The sequence below is a fragment of the Zophobas morio genome, unplaced genomic scaffold, assembly GCF_036711695.1.
Source record: "Zophobas morio isolate AGI-343-1 ecotype UQ-CSIRO unplaced genomic scaffold, CSIRO_AGI_Zmor_V1 ptg000042l, whole genome shotgun sequence".
Taxonomy (NCBI): Eukaryota; Metazoa; Arthropoda; class Insecta; order Coleoptera; family Tenebrionidae; genus Zophobas; species Zophobas morio.
In genome coordinates, this window is record NW_026972147.1 from 407,903 (window position 1) to 426,563 (window position 18,661).

An 18,661-nucleotide genomic window follows, 5' to 3' on the forward strand; every position below is an offset into this window, starting at 1 on the left:
TTTGTTAAAGAAAACTAGAACAAATACCTTTAAATCCTATTTTAGTCCTATAGATGTTCTATCATTTTTGACTTTAAAAAAACTCTATAGTACCTTTTAAATGCCCTAATTACTTTAAGTTAAGTTTTAACTTGTTTTTTTAGAAGTGTCAATCTTTGTCCTTCAGTGCCTTAAGTATTTAATCTAGGCTATAGGCCGTGTTGGTATACACAGATGCAGCTATAGACTGTTCTTCCCCGTTACTGAGAAGCATGCTGAAACGTTTATGTTTTTTAAAGCAAGTCGAACTCGAATAAATAGGGATCTTGCGCCGCTCTATCTTAGTTTTTATTAAGAGTTCGTTTTCACCGGCCCTGTAAGACAGCTTTTAGCAGTATATTAACATTTAAAGGTTCAAAATAGCCTCTCAGTAATCTTAAGTATAACAACGCCTTTCCTGGTGGAACAGATAACAGCACTAATGGATTTTATAAAAACAGATTTCCCCTCCACTAATCACAAGGATTTTTACATTGGGTGTAAAATAAGAAGGCGCTACCACCGATCCTTAAGAGCGGTACAAAAGACAATAGAAAGGAATTTTACAAACAATAAATAGTCCTTTATGTAAAATATAAAAAATACTAAAAAATTATTATAAAGATTTTTTGCAAACAAAAAGATGTGAAATATTTCAATAATAAATAGGTTTGTCCCTCAAACTACCGCCTTTTATACAGACATGGCCTGAAAACGTTGCTATAAGCCATAAGTTTTTCCCTACTACCCATGCAGTTTCTCGCCTTCACAAACTCCAATTCTACAAAGTACGAATTCTGCTGGCCCTACAAAAAAGAGAGATTCTTAAAAAGTAATAAAGTACAAAACTGTTTATTTACCAATTCTACAATTTTAAAACCAATTAAGTTAAAAAGCGAGATAAGCCGCTTTATACTAGTTATTCGACTCGCAACCTCTGCGACTTTCAGCGTTCCACTAGCAGGTGGGAAGTTAAAAATATATAGTTAAGGAAATAAATTGACTTCGCACTGTATAAAAAAAAACTTAGCAGAGCACCCTAAAATCTTATTCGAAAAAGAATTCTTACGTATACGTAAAACCATGCCATTCTACTGTTTATTTTATAAAAAAACCACGGCATTTGCAATAACATATTTTCTAAATAGACTGCTTCAATACGAGAGACAAAAAAAGTTTTTACCCCAACTTTAAAACACGATGACCTTCAATTAGGAAATCAATAAAGTTGGTCCCCATCAAAGCTAAACAGTAGACGGCAATATCAAGCGAAGCACTAGACAAAGGAACCTGCAAAAAAGCACAATCAACATAAGACCGCTGCGCAATTTATATAAATAAAGCCGTTGGAGTGTACTAACAAAAATTTTGAAAAATACGTTAGAAATATCGCAGGTGATGACTTTGTCGTTAGCAGCAATTAAATCGAAGCTATACACTTTATTTCTCACGCTGGCTTGGAGCCGGGCCTCTCCACACCCGAAATCTCCAACGACTTTATTAATATCTTACAAAATAGTATAAGCAGAACAGAGGAAATAAATTTGTTAACAATTATAATAACATAGAAAATATACCTTGAAGTTTTATAAACTTGATTATGCTATCTAGAGGGTTACTTGGCCAAGAGTTTACCTGCGCACGAAAACCTTCGTGGTACTTATGTTACCGGAGTTAAAAAAACGTTATAAAAAAAATTAGAAAGACTCCTTTTTCAGTATAAATAAAATAATATAAAGCCTATACGCTGGTTCTTAGGTAAAAGATTTTTTTTTATAATTAAAAAATGAAAATTTTATTCTATTATAACAACTTTGCTTACGAAGAATTATATAAACCTAATAATTTTATGGGTTATTACCAGCAAGAACAATCGGGGATCGCTCTCCAATAATTTAATGGCCATGGAACTGGTACTAGTATATAGCTGCTCGTTGATCCATCTAAAGCGGGATCCTAAATAAAAAATAAATTTCAAATGTATAGTAGATAAAATGCATTGTAAGATGTCAACTTTTGTAACAACAAAATTGTAACTTTTTTTTGAGAAACAGAAGTTATATAAAACTTTCTGTGTATAGGTTTTGATATGTGACTGATGAAGTTAACAAAAAAAGAAGCAAACCCGCAAGCCTACAAAGAAGCTCTGCTTTGATTTCGCTTTTTCGTAAATCCGTTAAAAGTGACTTTCCTTCATAGTAAAAAAGTTGAAAATATAATTAATTTCTTTACAGAGGAGTATAGTAAGTATTTTCTCAAAAACCTCAAGTTTCTTACTAACCAGTGCTTACTTTTTTCTTTTTAATGAAGTCGTATTTTTTTTTGTCTCCAAATGTGAGTTCCCTTAAAGTAAAAGTATCTTTTTTTTTCCTCTTCAACAACTTTTTCATTATGAAATTATAATATTATTACACCTTACATTAAGTAAACCTTTAAAAATGATTTATAAGCTATGCAGTTCACCCACGACATGGGTTCTCACATCTCGCTATTTTCCAGCTAAAAGAAAAGCAGCGTGGACTTAGTACAAGACGTGAGTAAAGCGGGCTTAGTTTATTTTTCGTGGACTGTTTCCAATGTTTAACTGAAGCAATTCCTATCCTACCATATAAAGTTTGATTATTTGGGTTTCGTTTTTTTTGAGCCACGTTCAAGCGATTTGTCAAATAATTAAGACGGGAATCTACAGAAAATCTACTTCATAGTTTACTTAGTAAAGCATTAGCCTAGCGATCTGATTGAATTTACGCCTCGTTAAAAGGTGGGAGCTAATCTTAAGCAAGTTGCACCTTTTATTTATTGTAAGCAATATTGATTACTGTTTAGTAATAAGCAACAATTTCTAATAAAAATGTCTTATAATTTTATGTGATAATGCTGTAATGTAAAAGTATATTGTATAATTTTATTGATATCGCTTCAAAGTTTTGAAACTATTGAAATCCAGTAGGTGTTTATAAGTGTTATGAGTTAAAAAAATCACAAGGTACGATTGAGAAAATTGATGCCCGAAAAGTAAGGGCTTAAAGAATTGTGAGCTGGAATGTTATTATGCAAAGCGCTATCTAATAAAAGAGATTAATACAGCCTTGTTTTTTCTTACCCAACAGCTAAGAGGCGCTTATAGTTTAGACAAAGAACTACGGGGAAGAGGAATCAGAAATAATACTGGGGAAAGAATTTGTAATGTTGAGCTGATGTACCCTATAAAGGTAGTCGCGTTCAACTGGGGCTCTCTTGTAAAGCTATGCTTAATTTCAACGCTCAAGAGAGTCCGCCTAATATATGACCATGTAAAACTTCTATTTGCGGAATATGAAACTACTTATTTGTTACCTGAAGGGAAGAGAGGGTAGTAGAAGTAAAAAAAAATGGAAAGCAACTTCAATGCCGATAAGTTAGTGTCGTATGCAGTATTAGATTTCACTCTATCATTTACTATAGACACCTAAGAAATTTTGTCATTAGTATTCATATACGCTAAGACCAATAACCATTTTTTTATCCTTATAATTAATGAACACGTCACATTTTAATTTCTAAAAGTTAACACCTTAATTTGCTTACATGCTGTATTTATTTTTGTAAATATATTTGTTACGAAATATAATTAAAATCCTTATAAATGCTAAGAAATTTTGGCATTCGCCAATTTTGCGCTGTATGAAACATACTTTGCAGTTATTTGAGACCTTTGAAAAAGAAAAGCAGAGTCCTTAGACCATATAAGGCAACATTTATATAGAATTAAATTGATGTGTTTATGTAGTATATAATAGAATGAAACAAAGAAACAAAGAATAGAAGTAGACTTTATTTTGGGTTTGTATCGCTTTTAAGCATAAAATTTATGAAATTTTTAGGAAAATTAAAAATGTTGGGGAGTATTTTTAAGTACATGTTATTTGAGATTTTGGTAGCTTTTAGTCTCTTAGTAATCAATGGCATTTGGTTTTTAGCAATCCAGTAATAATGTCGGCAGTTTAATTGGCAATATTTAATGTTCGCTAATGTTATTGGTGGATGCAAAAGTTTTTGAGTAATACTATAAAGCAAATTTCTTAATCTCCGTACTTTCAGTTTGTTGGGACCGGTAGATCTGTCTTTGTGTAAAATGTTTTTCTTATTACTAAACCCCTTTGATGAGTCTTTCTATTTTACAACCCTAATGCTGGCATGGGAAAAGGTTACTTTTTTGCTGCCTTCACGCGTTGCTTACTGTTATCACGTCTACTTAATGGCTTGGTGGGGAGTCTAACTGTGTTTGATTTTTTAAAATGTTAAGTAAACTGAAAAGATCTTATGTCTTCCTTTTTTAAATTTAAAATCAATTATTTTCAATAAATTTTTTTAACGTTTACTTCTTCCCCCCCATCCCCCTCTGCGCTATATGTAAAAAAGGTTGCTAGTTATAAAAGACAAACAGTCATGGTGCAAATCAGTTGTAAAACGCGCTCGCTCAGCTTATATTGGGGTGTCCTTAAAAGTGGTGCTGAGAAAAACCATTTCGTAAGGTGATACCAAGACTTACCCTCCATTATTAGCTCTAACTCCCTAAATAACTGCAAATAGTTGCTTTCCTGTTATTATAAAGTACATTTCATCTGTACTTGCGCTAAATATTAGGACGACGCATTTGGTTATTAGACCACCCATTAAGTGTACCTAACAGGTTATGTGATATCCACGATGTTTTTTTTATATTTTACATATCATAAATATCTCTTTCCTCCTACATAAAGGAATTTAGGCTTATATTGAAATTGCTTCCAATAGTTTACGTGCCCGTATATGAAATCTTGGTGCATTAACATTATTGTAGATAGTAAAACGCTTTAACTTATTTTTGTTTTAAATTTTATTCCGTATAATCCATGTATCTCGTTTTCTAGTTTATAATAGTTTCATTGTTATTAATTATTCGTCTAACTTGGCTATATATATCAGGTTGCTGTAAAATTTTAATGGGGAAATAACCTTTTTTTGACCAAGTATTATTTTTTTTTATTAAATTTATAATGGTCAATTATATCGTTAATAGTATAAATTTTTTTTATTAATCTTTTAGGATAGTTTAAGGTTGTTTATCTAGGATATAATAAAAATGCTGTGGCGTTTGAGATTAACTTAATTATATTATTTAATGTAATATTTTGCTTACCATTCGGTGTTATGTCCATGCAATTATTTTTTGTGTAATCTTTATCGCAATTGTGATACGTATATGCTAATAAGTTGAGGTTTTTTGAAATTCGCATCCAATAATTAATTTTTTTTTTGACGACGCGTGTTAGAAAACTCACGTCGCCCGTCAATAATACCTCCTAATTTTGTTTCTCAAATGACTTTGTATAGTTTTTTCCAATGCTTTTTTTTTAATTCTCGAAAGGGGTATTCGCTATAACTATACTACAGCTCCTTCGTTCATATAACACTACTATAAAAGTGAGGCTGAGTTTATTAGGTAGCTGTTCGCCTAATATTTACCCTTACAAAGCGTTTGAAATATTCAAGTATTTGTAAACTAGTTTAATTTCCCGGCCCGTTTAAAAAAATTATTTTTATAATTTTTTGTACAATATGTTTCCCTACAAATATTAAATTATTTCTTTTTAAGGTTTAATTATGATTTTTTCCTGATTTGTTAAACTACTACTAGTTCTGGTAAATATACATATAAAACATGAAAATATTAAAAACTAGATATTCATTTCACGGCTGCCAAGAAACAAACTAATTAATTTTAAACTTATATTAAATAATTTCCCCAAGCCATGAAGGACATGAATTGATCATCTTACCTTATTATTAGAAAGTTTTCCAATGATACCTATCTCAAATTGGAGCTCTCAAAAAAAATGCAAATTTCACGTTTTAGCGTTTAATAAATATTACTAGTTTTTAACAGCCGCTTATCACGCTCTTTGGGTGGTACTGTTGAGCACGGAAGTTAATTCCGACGAAGATTGCCGTTTTCTTAAAGACTAGCTAGACGGTAGAGTAACTACGAGATGCCCTTTAAGTGCTAGGTTTTGTTCTTGTCTTCTCCGTTTTGCTGGGGTTACTGAACTGCTCATGGGTAACCGTCGTGTAAGGCTTCCTCAATCTGTAAGTGCCGTCAGTGGGAGACAAAGTTAAGTCACCCATCAGAGGTTAGCATTGGCAACCGCGTCTTCAGGAGGTTTATCAAAAATCTTAAGGTGCTATGGATGCTTATTGCTTCCTTTACTTGATGGCAATTTTGGAGCGGAAGACAGCGTAAACAAAAGTTGAAGGTTGTGCACACGCTTTATTGCCTCGAGCATCTAATTTCGCTCGGGATAAGCCTCAAATAAAAGATCTGCAACTGGTGAAAGCTTCACAATATAGGTGTTTTTATAGTGAAGTATGTCCTATGTCTTTTTATTAGTAATCTCAGTTCTGCCTTTGTCCTTTTTGTCATCTTAGTTTAGTGCGTAATTTTTAGCTTGCTCTCGTTTTTTTATGGTATTATTTTTTATGTAATAAATTATATATTAGTTTGCCAATTATGCTTATTTATTTATTTAAAGTTTTGTAACTTGGGCGAGCTTTAATATCATCATAAAACCCTAAGTCTCTGAGATTCTTTTAACAAAACGACACTTTTTGTAGGTCACCTCCCTTCTCAGTTGGCGCCGCTTGCTTCGGCAGTTGTAAGGTGAAAGGTCCCCGCCCTCGAGGGCATCACCGACATGCCGCTATGGCGACGGATCGTCTACGCAGCCTCATTCATTCGACGGGTTGTTTTGTGGGAAATCTTGCTTTACTGCGTAATTTCTTGCTCGATCCCTAGTTATTGACTTAAACACCGTGCTATCGTCACTTGCGCACGCCTCATCTGGCATCCCAGCTGGGTAGTGACAGGAGCTTATCAGCACAGCGCACGCTATCGCTGTTACGCGATATACGTTGAGTTTTTGTGAGGAACTACAGGTTTATATATATGAAATTGCTTTGATTTAAGCTTTAGTCTTGTAACGACCATCACTCTAAGGGCAGTTCGAAACTTTTGTGTATACTTACCCGGTTATTATTATAGGGGTATTAAATTAGTTATTACTACGTCTATTTTAATTAAGATATGCGTGCCATCTTAATTCGCCTGCTACAGAGCATTTGAAATTCTTTTGGTCATATTTCGTCTTAGCTTGATAAAGTGAACTTCATAATGTCGCACAATTGACTTTGTTTCCGCAACGGTCTTTAAGACAAGCAATTTCGTCGGGTCCTCCTATTTGAATATGCCTAGTTATTAGGCCTTGGAAGATTTAAATTTTTAGCTTTGCAGTTTTTAATTCAATTGTATTAAAAGTCAGACGTGTTCTTCAATTTATTAAAACTAAAAACTAATAGCTGAAAAATATATAACTGTTGCTATAAGAATTTAAAAGGCCATTATATTTTTTTAGCTTCAACCTCATTCATATGTGAGTATGTATGTAACACTTTTAACGTTTATTAAACGAATGAAATACAATTTTTTAGTTCACATAACTTTCTTTTGTTGCTGCAGTGGATGTTAAATTAGGACCTTTGCGAAGAGCGAGGGGTAAAACCCACTAACGAATCTTTAAGAGAGCTACAAGACTTTCGAAGTGAGCCAATATAACGGGGCCTAGTGTAGCCTAGGTTTAGCACTTCTGAGGAAAAGGTCTAGTGAAGAACGTAATAAAAGTTTAAACTCTGTTACTCGCTCACCCTATTATAAAAAAGTGTGTGGAAAGGTCCAAACCCTGCTGAAGAAGAAATTTCCAAGAATACACTTATCTTTGCTCCTTCTACCTTTACTTTACTGTGTAACACGTTTAAACGCTACAACTTAACCTCGCGACCTATAAGTATGCCATAACTTTTTATCATTCGTGGTAGTTCAGACCGCCAGTGCACCGAACTCGCACACAGTAGGTGTGGTTATGAACCTTGCACACTGCTCTGCCCTGTTTCGCAAGGCGCATAACACCCAGCCTTTAGTTCTCCCGCTATCATTTGCCCTTTGTTATGAGAAATTTTGTATCACGCGACCCATTGAGTATCGTCAAAAGCGGGTAATTTTTAGCTGCAAAGATTAATAGTCACTGCTAGCTTTTCATTATTTTTCAAGACTTTTATTTTGTTCAGATTCTCATAAGCAAGAATTACTGGAACGCCTTGGCGCCCTAGCACAAGTCAGCGATGGGGGACGCGGCCATCCACAGGGAGTGAAGGGAGGTGAACAGATCGTCGGAGAGCGACACCTGGAATTTAAAATAAAAAGTAAAAAGCCTCTTAAGCAAGTTACTTTAGAGTATTCAAGCTTTATAAGGAGTTGGATTCACTGGTCTTAAGATGTCTTCCCGAAAGTATTTCAGTTGCTCTTGGACATACTGGCGTATCTCATAGAGGGTTCTATAATTACATGAAGAATAAGCTACAGCCGACAAAGGAGCGTAAAACTTCTGAACTCCAGCAAACACGAAAATACTTTACCTCTCGCGACCAGACTCACTGGTTACTTGGCCGTCCTTCCAAACACAGACGTGCAGAGGAGTGACCTGGACACAAACAGTAAGCAGGGCATGTGCTTTCCAGTCGCACGGAAGCAACCAGAGCAGGGGAAACGAAAGCACGTTTATTTTCAATAAATGGGTGCCGGCAAAGCACACGATGACCAGCCTTGGGTTCATCTTCTGAGCTACGAAAAAGTAGCAGTCAAGACAGCCGTAAAAAGTGAAGCTTTCAAGGTTAGCAGGTACACGTGCACCATCAGGTCTAACAGCGGCACTCTTTCCTTCCCAAACAAGCGATAGCATTTTTTTCTGCCAGGGATAGTGACCTGAAGGTATTAGGAATTACGAAAAACGAAGGCGAGTGCACGGCTGGACCACCTTTTCTATTTCTTGGCTTAATTTGATTCGCGGGGAACCTTCAATCTCGACCATTTTGTACACGCACCCTTTAAAGCGAATAGCAGTCGGGCGCTTTTTTTTCCCGAAGTTTTCATCGCAATAAAACGCTACCCAAAGCCGGTTGAGATTGGCACGTGACAAGGTTGGTCCCTATGCCGAAGCAATCAATAGCGTGGCCTTGAAGCTCCAAGGCTGATGAAAAGCGAGCAGTAGAGTAGCGGCAATTAAGCAGTCAGTGTAAGACACCAACAGGATAACGTGGTTTCATTCAGATCGTTGCTAGCGACAATCTTTAGATTCTCAAACTTGAAGTCATCTAGAATTATACCGACCTGAGTCGCGTGGAACGAGTAAACAGCTTGTTTTTGGGTAAGCCAAAATAAGTAACGAGAGATAACCTTCTCGTCGAGCTCCTTGAATTTCGTTCTTGCGAATTTTGATAAATAGGCCAGATCTCCACTGTCAAGACGTACTCCAACAGGCCTCAAGCCACACTAGTAATCAGATGAAAGGCCGTGCCCAAAAGAATTTTCTTGCTACCTTCCTAAGTTTACCTGGACCAAGGACAGCGAGACTACCAGGAAGTTAGGAATGCCAGATTCCTCTGTGGAATAAGTGTCCACAAGACACAAGAAGGTTTGCGGGAAGCAAAGGGCATAACTTATGAAGGCCGCGAGTTCCCCCTGAGCGTGAGGGACATTTAGCAGGTGGAAATACCGGCAACAAACCCTTTCCGCTTACATCGTTAGTATACTCACAGCTGAGAGCTTGTCTATTCCTCATACAGACCTCCCGGAAAGGAACAGAGCTGTTCCCCAGAGGCTCGCTTGCAAAAAAAATTATGTTGGAGTCATACTTTAGAAAACGTAGACCTACTCTGCGTGCTGTTCCAAGTCGCTCAATCCACTAAACGACGTAATAAAGGCATGAGCGTGAGTACCATAAATAGGAATTCCTATTAAGTAAAGGTGAATTAAAAAATTTTATTCCATGCATAACTTAAGCATACGGTTTACCGCTGGTCAAACTCGCAAGGACATTGCTGGTGCCATCGAACCCTCCCATAAAAGAGTAGACGGATGCCGACATAGCTCCGTCCGGGCCCTATAAAGCACCACAAGTAGACAAATGTGGATGCGTTTAGGTTTGGTAAACAATGAAAATAATGAAGCTCCTTAGTCTATAAGAAAACAAGCGTCGTTAAGGAGGTACCTGCGCCCGTCGTAAGCCAAATTCCAGCAACTGCTTATTAGGCCCACAAAGAAGTCGATACCGCGCTGCGTTGGTACAGACAAGCGACGGGAAGTTAACCTTAGACAGTAAAACGGTAAACTAAAATCTCACGAGCAGCCGTGAACAAATATAGAATCAAATATCCTTTGACATCGTTAATTGATAAAAAAGGTTAAAAAAAAGCTGGTGTATCTAAAACGCTAATAGTTAACATCAGACCCGTAGCGCGCAGCAGTAACCCTAAATATTAAATAGCTAAAAGCCCAAATAACTTATACGTTCGCTATAGGCAGTTAAAGGAAATTATATCTGAGTTCTAGCGGTACATTTACATAAAGAAACCAGGTTAAGTAAGACGGTTTCCAATAACTGACAAGCAGCCAACGGCCCTTCTACACGAAGCAGCGGCTCTCGTGGGAAAACTACAGTGCCTAAAAAGAGCAATAAAAAGGTAACTCACACAAAAAGTTGCAAGCACTATTCAAAAAACTTTTTGAGTTACTTTTTCATACTTAAAGTAACACACAAAAAGTTCATAGTGGAAAAAGGGTCAAATGTGGCTTATTATAGTTAATTAGATATTTATCAACTGAATTTTTATATAATGCCTTATATTATTAGAATTTTTTATAACATTCTTAATTTCAATACTAGGGAAAAACATTATCCAGCAACATATTACAAAGGGTTAGTCACCGGTGATTAAAGAATTAATTTGCAAGCTGAGACTAAGGCTAAAAATTCATAAAAAGATAACAGAGTGAGGTTAAATAAGTTGTAGAAATAGTTATTTTAAGAACTCAACTAAAATATTTCCCAGTTTAATTTAAGCGTACAATATTTGAATTTATTTTGGTTATATAAAAATAGAGCTTCTACGCATGGCTTTGCCAAATTTAATATCGACTTTTTTTGTGTATAGAAATATAGTCTCTCACGTGAATTACAGAACACCCAGTGTTTTAGCTCTTGAAAGTACTAATACTATCCCTACCACCCTGTTAAAAACTGAACACATTCTCTCGAAACATTATACTAGTTTTACCTTCTATAGGGGCATAAACAATAACGTCTTTTAATTTCAATTCTTCCTTAAACCAAATAAAAAATTCGGGATCTGCATTAGGCAATATTTGCTTTAAAAAGTTTATGTGCTCAACGGTGACTTTAAAGGTTTCCATAAATTTTAAAATTTGACTTAAACCAGCAAAGATAGTGAACTCGCCTATAGTTTTATAAAAAATGAACATATGGTTAAAGGTCTTATTTATTATAAAACTAAATGATAAGATGAAAAAGGGGGAATAAGTACAAACCGAGATTTTATAGATTACAATGCGAATACCTCGAAAAGGATTTTTTCGAAAAAACAAGTCAAAAGCAGAAATATTATTTTGTCTTCCACTTTTCCTTATAAGAAAAAATATATTATAATCATAATATGTGTAATTCACTCGACATTAAGTTAGCGGTTGAAATGTCACCAGTAGGCATAGACCATTGATACTTCGTATAAATCCGTTAGCAAGGGGCACACGAAATTATTATGAAATTCCATGCTTTATTAAAATTATTGAACTTATTACTGTATTAACACTGAATTATAACTCATTTAAATATATGTAATTTACTAATTATAAATAATTAATAAAGTTGAAGAGATACCTAAACCCGAGTGGTAAAGACCAGCTGTAGCTAATAACGAACGGTATATAACCATACACCCAGTGACGCCTAAATAAAATGTTCGGATCCGCATTATTATTGATTAAAAATTTCAGCCATTCATGCTTTTAAGATAAACTTGTAGACTAAGTAAAAATTAAAGCAACATTAAATTATAAATTTTGAAAATGTTATAAATTCCAAGACTGTTCAAATGACAAAGCTACGAATAGTCCATGTAAAAATGAATATAATCAAATTATATCAGTTTCATTAACCACAAACAATTTTGTATTATTTGCGTTAATAAATTTTTAGTTTAACAATTTTCACCAAAAAATAATTCACGCATTTGAAAGAACACCAAAACAGAAAGACCCTTAACCTGACCGCCAATTAGAACTTGTTCTTGGGCACATTTCAAGTGACTCACCCCTCAACTTTATGCCGAGGCAAATATTAGATCAACTAACAGTTGTGTACTACGCCAATTCTATAAAAAAAAAGTGTATTGTTGCAGGCAGTTCATTTATTTCCGAGAGCAGAAAGTTTGGAGATCTGAATACTTAGCTATTGATTACTTGAACTTCTAGGTCTTCACAGAGATACAACATTAAACACTGTAGTGTTAGCTATGTGCAATTTAGTTAAATAAACTCTAAATAGGTTACGGATAAAAGTATATTTAGTAAAAGCTACATACAAAAGTTGCGTGTACATAGCATATAAGAGTTGATTCGACTAATTATAAACAGTCTATTTACAAATTTCACATATAATTCTATTAACTTCCTCTTGTTTTGAAACCTTGCTTCTTTACTTAATATTTACCAATATATATTTCTAGTTTTTTAAAACCTTTTTTTGTAGGTGTTGTCTAACTTCATAGAATCTACATATCAGGTTTACCACATGGTTAACTAGAAATATATGTAAGCGCTTACCATAGATAGGTAGCGTTGTATAATGAAAGATGTGTACACCACTGTAACGCACCAAAAGGTAACGTCGCTTCTATGAAGATAATTGGATGCCATATCTAAAAATAAATTTAATAAATAAATAAACGTGTTCAACTTTGTTTATGATACAACTAAAAAAGAAAAGAACAAGTATATAAGAACAAACATGACAAACAGACCAGACAAGACATAAACAGGAAAAGTAGATCGACTAGAACAATAAAATATATCGTCCGAGAACTGTTTATAATATAACCACCTTACAGTACGGACCTAAAATGTAAATGTTTGAGGGTAGCTATATACTATCAATATTAATAAAACATGCGTAAAGAGCTCCTCCCTTGAAGAGCTCATAAACGAAGGGGGTCGGGGTGTTGTGCCTGGGGCAGCCTCTACGGGTGATTTCTAGAGGTTTCCCACCACACTAGACCAAATGGTGAATGGTGAGCCCGAGGCATACATTTCTCGCTTTTTCAGTTCATCGGGATAGTCATGGTAGCTCTATGAAGTGTGCATATGGTGGACACTCTAGCCCACATACCCGAAGAAGAGAAAAATTTAGATTAAGCAGTTTGAGGTCTCAAATATGAAGGCCGGTCGTAGTATGCTAGTGTCTAAGAAGCACATGCATGGTTCCTCCTTTTTAGGTTTTTATAGCATCTTTATTGTTATAGCTTTATGAGGGTCTAGAGGACCGGCGATATTATAAAGGTAATAGTTTTGTTTAAAGGGTGTTCTAGTCGAAGTTAATAAGTAGCTTAGTAGTCTAGAAGGCAACTAAGTAAATTCTTAGTTAGCTAATTAAACTAGATATTTTAAAAAGGATATAAAAAATTTATTTAAGCAAGAACAATTAACTCAGAATAATACCCCGTAGCATGAAAGGGGTACTTAGACCATAAGGAAAGTAAACACAACTTAGATTTTTCCTTGCGCGTATAGGATAGTGATGTATATACTTGTAGAAACGCCTAACAAAAGCGGCTAAGTTGCCCATGTGCACTAATTAAAGGTTTAAAGGGAACGTACACCTTAAGAAGGATGAAGCCAGATTTTACACCAGCAGCCTAACTTGGGCTAAGTGCCATCCCAGTAATAAAAGTATTGACGCGTTCAATCAACGTTGCAAGTCCATACCTGCTGGCTCAGCTTTCATTTTCTGACTTGGTGCTTATGTTAATGCTTTCCTAAAAACATTCTGGTACTTGGTCAGATTCAAGCGTGGGGAAAAAGGAAATATACTTTAACTTTAGAAAAATAATAGCTTCTATAACTTTATTAGCTAGTGACAATGTATACTAACTTTTGTTAAGGAAAGAGGGAATTACTACATAAGTAACTAAACAAAGAAGATATAAATAGCTATAATTCAGCTTAAAAACACCCTTAAGAAAATTGGGCTGAACAATGAGTTGTGCGACATCAAACATAGTGGATCTTCTGTAGGAAAAAGAAACGCTCTAAAATATTTTTGTACATTCTTTAAAACATAAAAGGGGTATGTAGGATTAGGCCTATAGTGGTGAAAAGAAGGCTGTGCTAGAGGCCTCAGCGAATTATAAAAATATCTTATGATTTTCTTGTGATAGAATTGAAATGACATAGTCTAAAAAAATAATGTTACGATGAGATACAAGTTTAAGAAGCGTTGTAAAGTAAAATCCTACTGAAAGATAACATATTACCTGCTTGTAACAAATTTAAAGTCAAAGACAAGAATAAGATTATGATTAAATGAGGTAATGTGAACATTTTTAGGTGGTGCTAATGTGGGAGGTTAAAATTAGAGAACGGAGAGTGCAGAACCTAACGTTATTGAAGCAGCATTAAAAAAGATTTGTCATAAATTTGAGAACTTAATGATAATGTGCGAAGTATTGCGAGTTTATAATGAGAGGTGTATAAGATATAGGAATAGGGCATACCATAGTCACAACTTTAAGCATTACAATAACCCGTGGGTTTAGTTGCATTAGCTAAAGTGTTAAGTAAGACCTTTCAAGTCGTAGAGGGTTACATGGAAACGTAATATGCTTAGAATGAGCGCGGGAATCTCTTGGTGAAATCTTGGGTGTGAACATGCTAATTTGCGAAAGTTAATATAGTGTTCAGTAAAAGTAAGGTCCTCTGAAAACAAACATGAAACTTGTCTTAGCAATGAGTGATGACAGATAGTATTATTGTTCGATTCCAGAGCCATTGTTAAATCAATAAGTTAGCATAAAGTGGCTAAATAACGAGCTTGACTGCTAAATCTAGGATTGAAACAGCGCCTATATCTATAGATTTGAAATATCAGGATCTATAGATGTAGGCATAGTGCTATCTATCAGTATTATATATAATGTATACCGCGACCATCCCACTTTTGAAGATTTTAATAATGCTTCGCTAAAGTATCATGTCATGTATACTAGAGTTCATAACTTTCGAGCCTTGCTATAGTTTAGTACATTCTTCATATAGCGTCAAGGTTTACTCTATCGTCTCCAGGCATAATGTCATAAAAGTGTCTGAAAAGATGGGCCAATATATTCAAATTCGCATCTACAGACGCTTTAGTCCTCGAAACCTTCCGATGGTTTCGATAGGTTAGCTGAAGGTTGAATTATCGACTTCATGGGTGTTAAATCAGGTTTACAAATCTGATTTAACCCATGAATTTTTTTGGTTATGCTACACTATAAACACATTAAAGGTCTCCTTTTTTACATCAAATAGTGGCTTTATCCCTAGTCATCGTGTTGCAAACATGCTCTTAAAAATGGTAAACAGGCGTTAGTAGCATTAGCCCTGAGGCAAGTCCTATATTAATTGATCATACAAATCTGGAGCATCAGCTCAGGCTAAATTAAATTTAATAAGCTAAAGTTGGCGAAAACTGGAGCAGGTTGTTGTCAGATTTGAACGATCTAACAAATGAAACATAAACTTAAGGTATGAGGATAAAAGAATATTTAGTAGAATATACAATGCAGATGTTTCTACCAATAATATACAAAGATCTAGCAAATACTATGCTTTTTACAATGCCAGATGTCGGAAGGGAGCCGTTTAAAGAATTTAGTACACCTTGTGTTATTAGCAACCTTTGAGATTACTAATTTTTTTATAAGTTTTCAGTTTGAATTTCAATTGATTTATAAGCCCTGCAGGCAAAAATGGACAACTACAAAACGGAGAAGTGCGATATAACAACAACCTTTTGACTCTTATTATGTTTTATGTATATATATGTATATGTATGGTCTCCTTGTGCCATAATCATACACTTTTAAGATCAAAGTTTTAATTAATTAACATTTACTATCCTTTATGCAACATACTCACTTACAGTGTTTAAGCCTCAAAGATTAATTACTGAGGAATCCTTAAAACAGGTGCAATGTTCTAAAATTTGTGGGGGGAGGTTAAATACGCGACCCTTAAAGAGAGAAAAAGAGAGTCGCGGCAGTGGGACCGAACCCACGACCTTGAGTTGGCGATTCAATGCTCTTAACCACTGAGATATGACGGCAACTCTGGACCCCATTTGATAGTTAAACCTATTTAACCTGTTATAACCTGTAATTAACCCTATCAGAATTTTTGTTTGTAGTAAACTTGTACACGTAACCACCAGACAGAAAAGTGTGAGTTGTCACCGACGGGAAATCGAACCCTCGACATTAAGATTGCGCGACAGTGTCTCACATCCTAGGTCGATAAATTACGTATCCGATTTTTGTTAAACTCTAAGGCGGGGTCTTTAGCCGATGTTGGGTGCCCCAAGACAAGGCGCGTGTTTAAAACGTAACAGTTTAAAAGCGTAAACCATCGTACCGAAATTGAGGTTTGTCGTCTTAGCTCAGCATTTAAGATCATTAACCTCGCAAACTCAAGGTAATGGGGTCGGTTCCAACGATGCGGCTCTGTTTCGTGGTCTTGAATGGTGCGTATTTAACCTCACCCTCATAACTAAAATAGCAGGTATTAAATCCCAGCGAAACACTAGATACCTACGGATAATTTAATGGTTTGCCTAATGACAAGTGGTTATTAAAAGACAACAGTTGGAAGTTGTAGAAGTTACAACATTAAAGTTAGGATGGAATGTGTTGCTTGGCTCAGGTCTTAGTGAAGATTTAAAAAGAGAACTATGCATGTAAAAGGGAGATGGTCAGAAGAATTTTATGATGCATTAAATGTATTAAGGCATTAAGTTGAAAAAAAATAAGCTGAAAGCATTATACTCAATTGTGCTGTATTAAAAGAACATATATGCGAACTATTAATGAAAAAGGCAAAGGTTAGGTGGAGCGATATACTGAAGTTGGTTTGAACCAAGCTTATGCAGGTTGTACTAATAAAAATGTAGAGCACGTGGGGAAGATTGTTTACTAACACAGCTTTCGCTAGCACACAATGATGCGCAGGGAAAGTTTTAACAGTAAACTTTAGCTAATAATTATAGAAAAAGACCGTTTTTTTTGTTAAATACTCTCCGCAATAAACATGCTTCTGTAAGTGTTAGAGGCAACACTATACCCTCATAAAGAGACAATTTTTGTGTTACCTTAAGTTTGCAATGCTGCAACGTGCCTCGATGATTATAAATCTAAACTGCTGCGAGGGCTATAAACAAAGACGAAACTAAAACAGTTACTAAAAGATTAAAAGCCAGAGGATTACGTAGGTTTAGTGGTGGATAGATGTTATTAAAACTGCCTGAAACGCGCAGAATAGGAGTAAATAATAATACTCACGGTTTACATGACAAGCTTAAAAAAAAGAAGACTCAAATGTATTGCCTCGATAGCAGGTACCTATGCAGTCAGTAGAGACTTGCTAGAAAAAGTTGTTACTACGAGTTAAGATGAAATAAATTGTAATTGAGAAAGGGCGGGTAAAACTATTTATTATGAGCTCTTCACAGCTGTCGAAAGGGAATTAAACAAACACACTATTAAACGGATCTATTTATAAAAATACCAATAATATCATAAACGCTTAGGTGACTTCCCAGCACTAATCATGTCAAATAAAAATATTAATTATAAAAAATATTTGATACATATAGAGACGATATTACCTAAGAGAACTTTTGACATCGATGGCTTATAAGTTTAAAACACTTAGGTTTATAAAATAAAAGTTATGAGATAGTCAAATGCCATGAAAAGGGAATATAACAAGTACATCGTTTTGCAAATATATATTCACAGGTGGACGAGTACGTTTTCACAAATTTTTTCTAATTAAAGGCGTAAAGGTATAAAAAAAATGCAGTTCCTTTTAAAATTGCTGTAAGAGACTTCTATCAAGTGAAGAAAGTAAAATGTTACAAAGTTACTCATTTCTAACGTAGAGTCGGATAAGCAACAAGCTATTCGTTAAGAAGTTATGATATAGGTTGAATGTAAGTGAGTATGACAAGAGAGTTGTGAGGAATGCGAGCGTAAGTTTAATGAAAAATTAGTGGGTATAACTGATAAAATGAAAATCATGTATTTACTTTTGAGAGCTGTTTAACTTTGTGTCCATTGTTATTCCAATTGACTTTTATTTTCTACGATATGAATCGTTGGAATATAAACACACATTCGGTTATAGAGTAGTTATAGCAAGGATCGGCCTTTCCAAGAACCAGCGCTTACTAAATTGCTGGCGTACCCGAAGATAATAAAGCTAGCAGAAACTCATTAAAAGGTTAATAAGAAAAGTAAGTTGTTAATGGTATGATCTAGTTACACTGCGCAGTTATATTAGATTCCACACAAATGAGGATATGCGTTTTACGTTTTAATTAATTTTAACTGGTGAGTTAAACTATTAAGATTATTTTAAAATAGAATATATATTTATATATATATTCATTTTAAATTAGCAAACAAT

General features: G+C 34.8%; 2 protein-coding genes and 2 long non-coding RNA genes across 5 annotated transcripts; 2 read left to right on the forward strand and 2 right to left on the reverse strand.

Moving 5' to 3' along the window:
- Positions 1-99: 99 nt before the first annotated feature.
- LOC135141125 (ribosomal RNA-processing protein 8-like) lies at positions 100-2,487 on the reverse strand. Its single transcript, XM_064071985.1, has 9 exons — positions 2,449-2,487; positions 2,300-2,399; positions 2,144-2,209; positions 1,880-1,974; positions 1,596-1,677; positions 1,398-1,525; positions 1,202-1,308; positions 879-975; positions 100-824 (listed from the first exon to the last, which is right to left on the reverse strand). Exons 4-9 carry the CDS (start codon positions 1,922-1,924, stop codon positions 702-704), a joined length of 582 nt encoding a protein of 193 aa, XP_063928055.1. The 5' UTR covers positions 1,925-1,974; positions 2,144-2,209; positions 2,300-2,399; positions 2,449-2,487; the 3' UTR covers positions 100-701.
- Positions 2,488-4,125: 1,638 nt separating this feature from the next.
- Positions 4,126-4,823, forward strand: LOC135141148 (uncharacterized). The gene is made up of 4 exons (XR_010282338.1): positions 4,126-4,204; positions 4,420-4,532; positions 4,591-4,690; positions 4,761-4,823. It is a non-coding gene; the product is annotated as an uncharacterized LOC135141148 (long non-coding RNA).
- Positions 4,824-5,867: 1,044 nt separating this feature from the next.
- On the forward strand, positions 5,868-7,336 carry LOC135141120 (uncharacterized). 2 transcript variants are annotated; one of them, XR_010282322.1, is made up of 5 exons: positions 5,868-6,170; positions 6,219-6,387; positions 6,652-6,779; positions 6,833-6,972; positions 7,187-7,336. It is a non-coding gene; the product is annotated as an uncharacterized LOC135141120 (long non-coding RNA). The 2 variants fall into 2 exon arrangements; XR_010282321.1 differs by having other exon boundaries at positions 5,868-6,387.
- Positions 7,337-8,142: 806 nt separating this feature from the next.
- On the reverse strand, positions 8,143-11,900 carry LOC135141078 (nicotinate phosphoribosyltransferase-like). The gene is made up of 20 exons (XM_064071929.1): positions 11,823-11,900; positions 11,642-11,716; positions 11,503-11,567; positions 11,203-11,382; positions 10,500-10,588; positions 10,377-10,397; positions 10,137-10,235; positions 9,941-10,028; positions 9,801-9,879; positions 9,666-9,750; positions 9,479-9,607; positions 9,323-9,418; positions 9,175-9,256; positions 9,036-9,116; positions 8,904-8,971; positions 8,772-8,851; positions 8,623-8,710; positions 8,506-8,570; positions 8,334-8,424; positions 8,143-8,273 (listed from the first exon to the last, which is right to left on the reverse strand). The coding sequence occupies exons 2-20, from the start codon at positions 11,713-11,715 to the stop codon at positions 8,196-8,198; spliced, it is 1,638 nt and encodes a 545-aa protein (XP_063927999.1). The 5' UTR covers position 11,716; positions 11,823-11,900; the 3' UTR covers positions 8,143-8,195.
- Between the last annotated feature and the right edge of the window lie 6,761 nt (positions 11,901-18,661).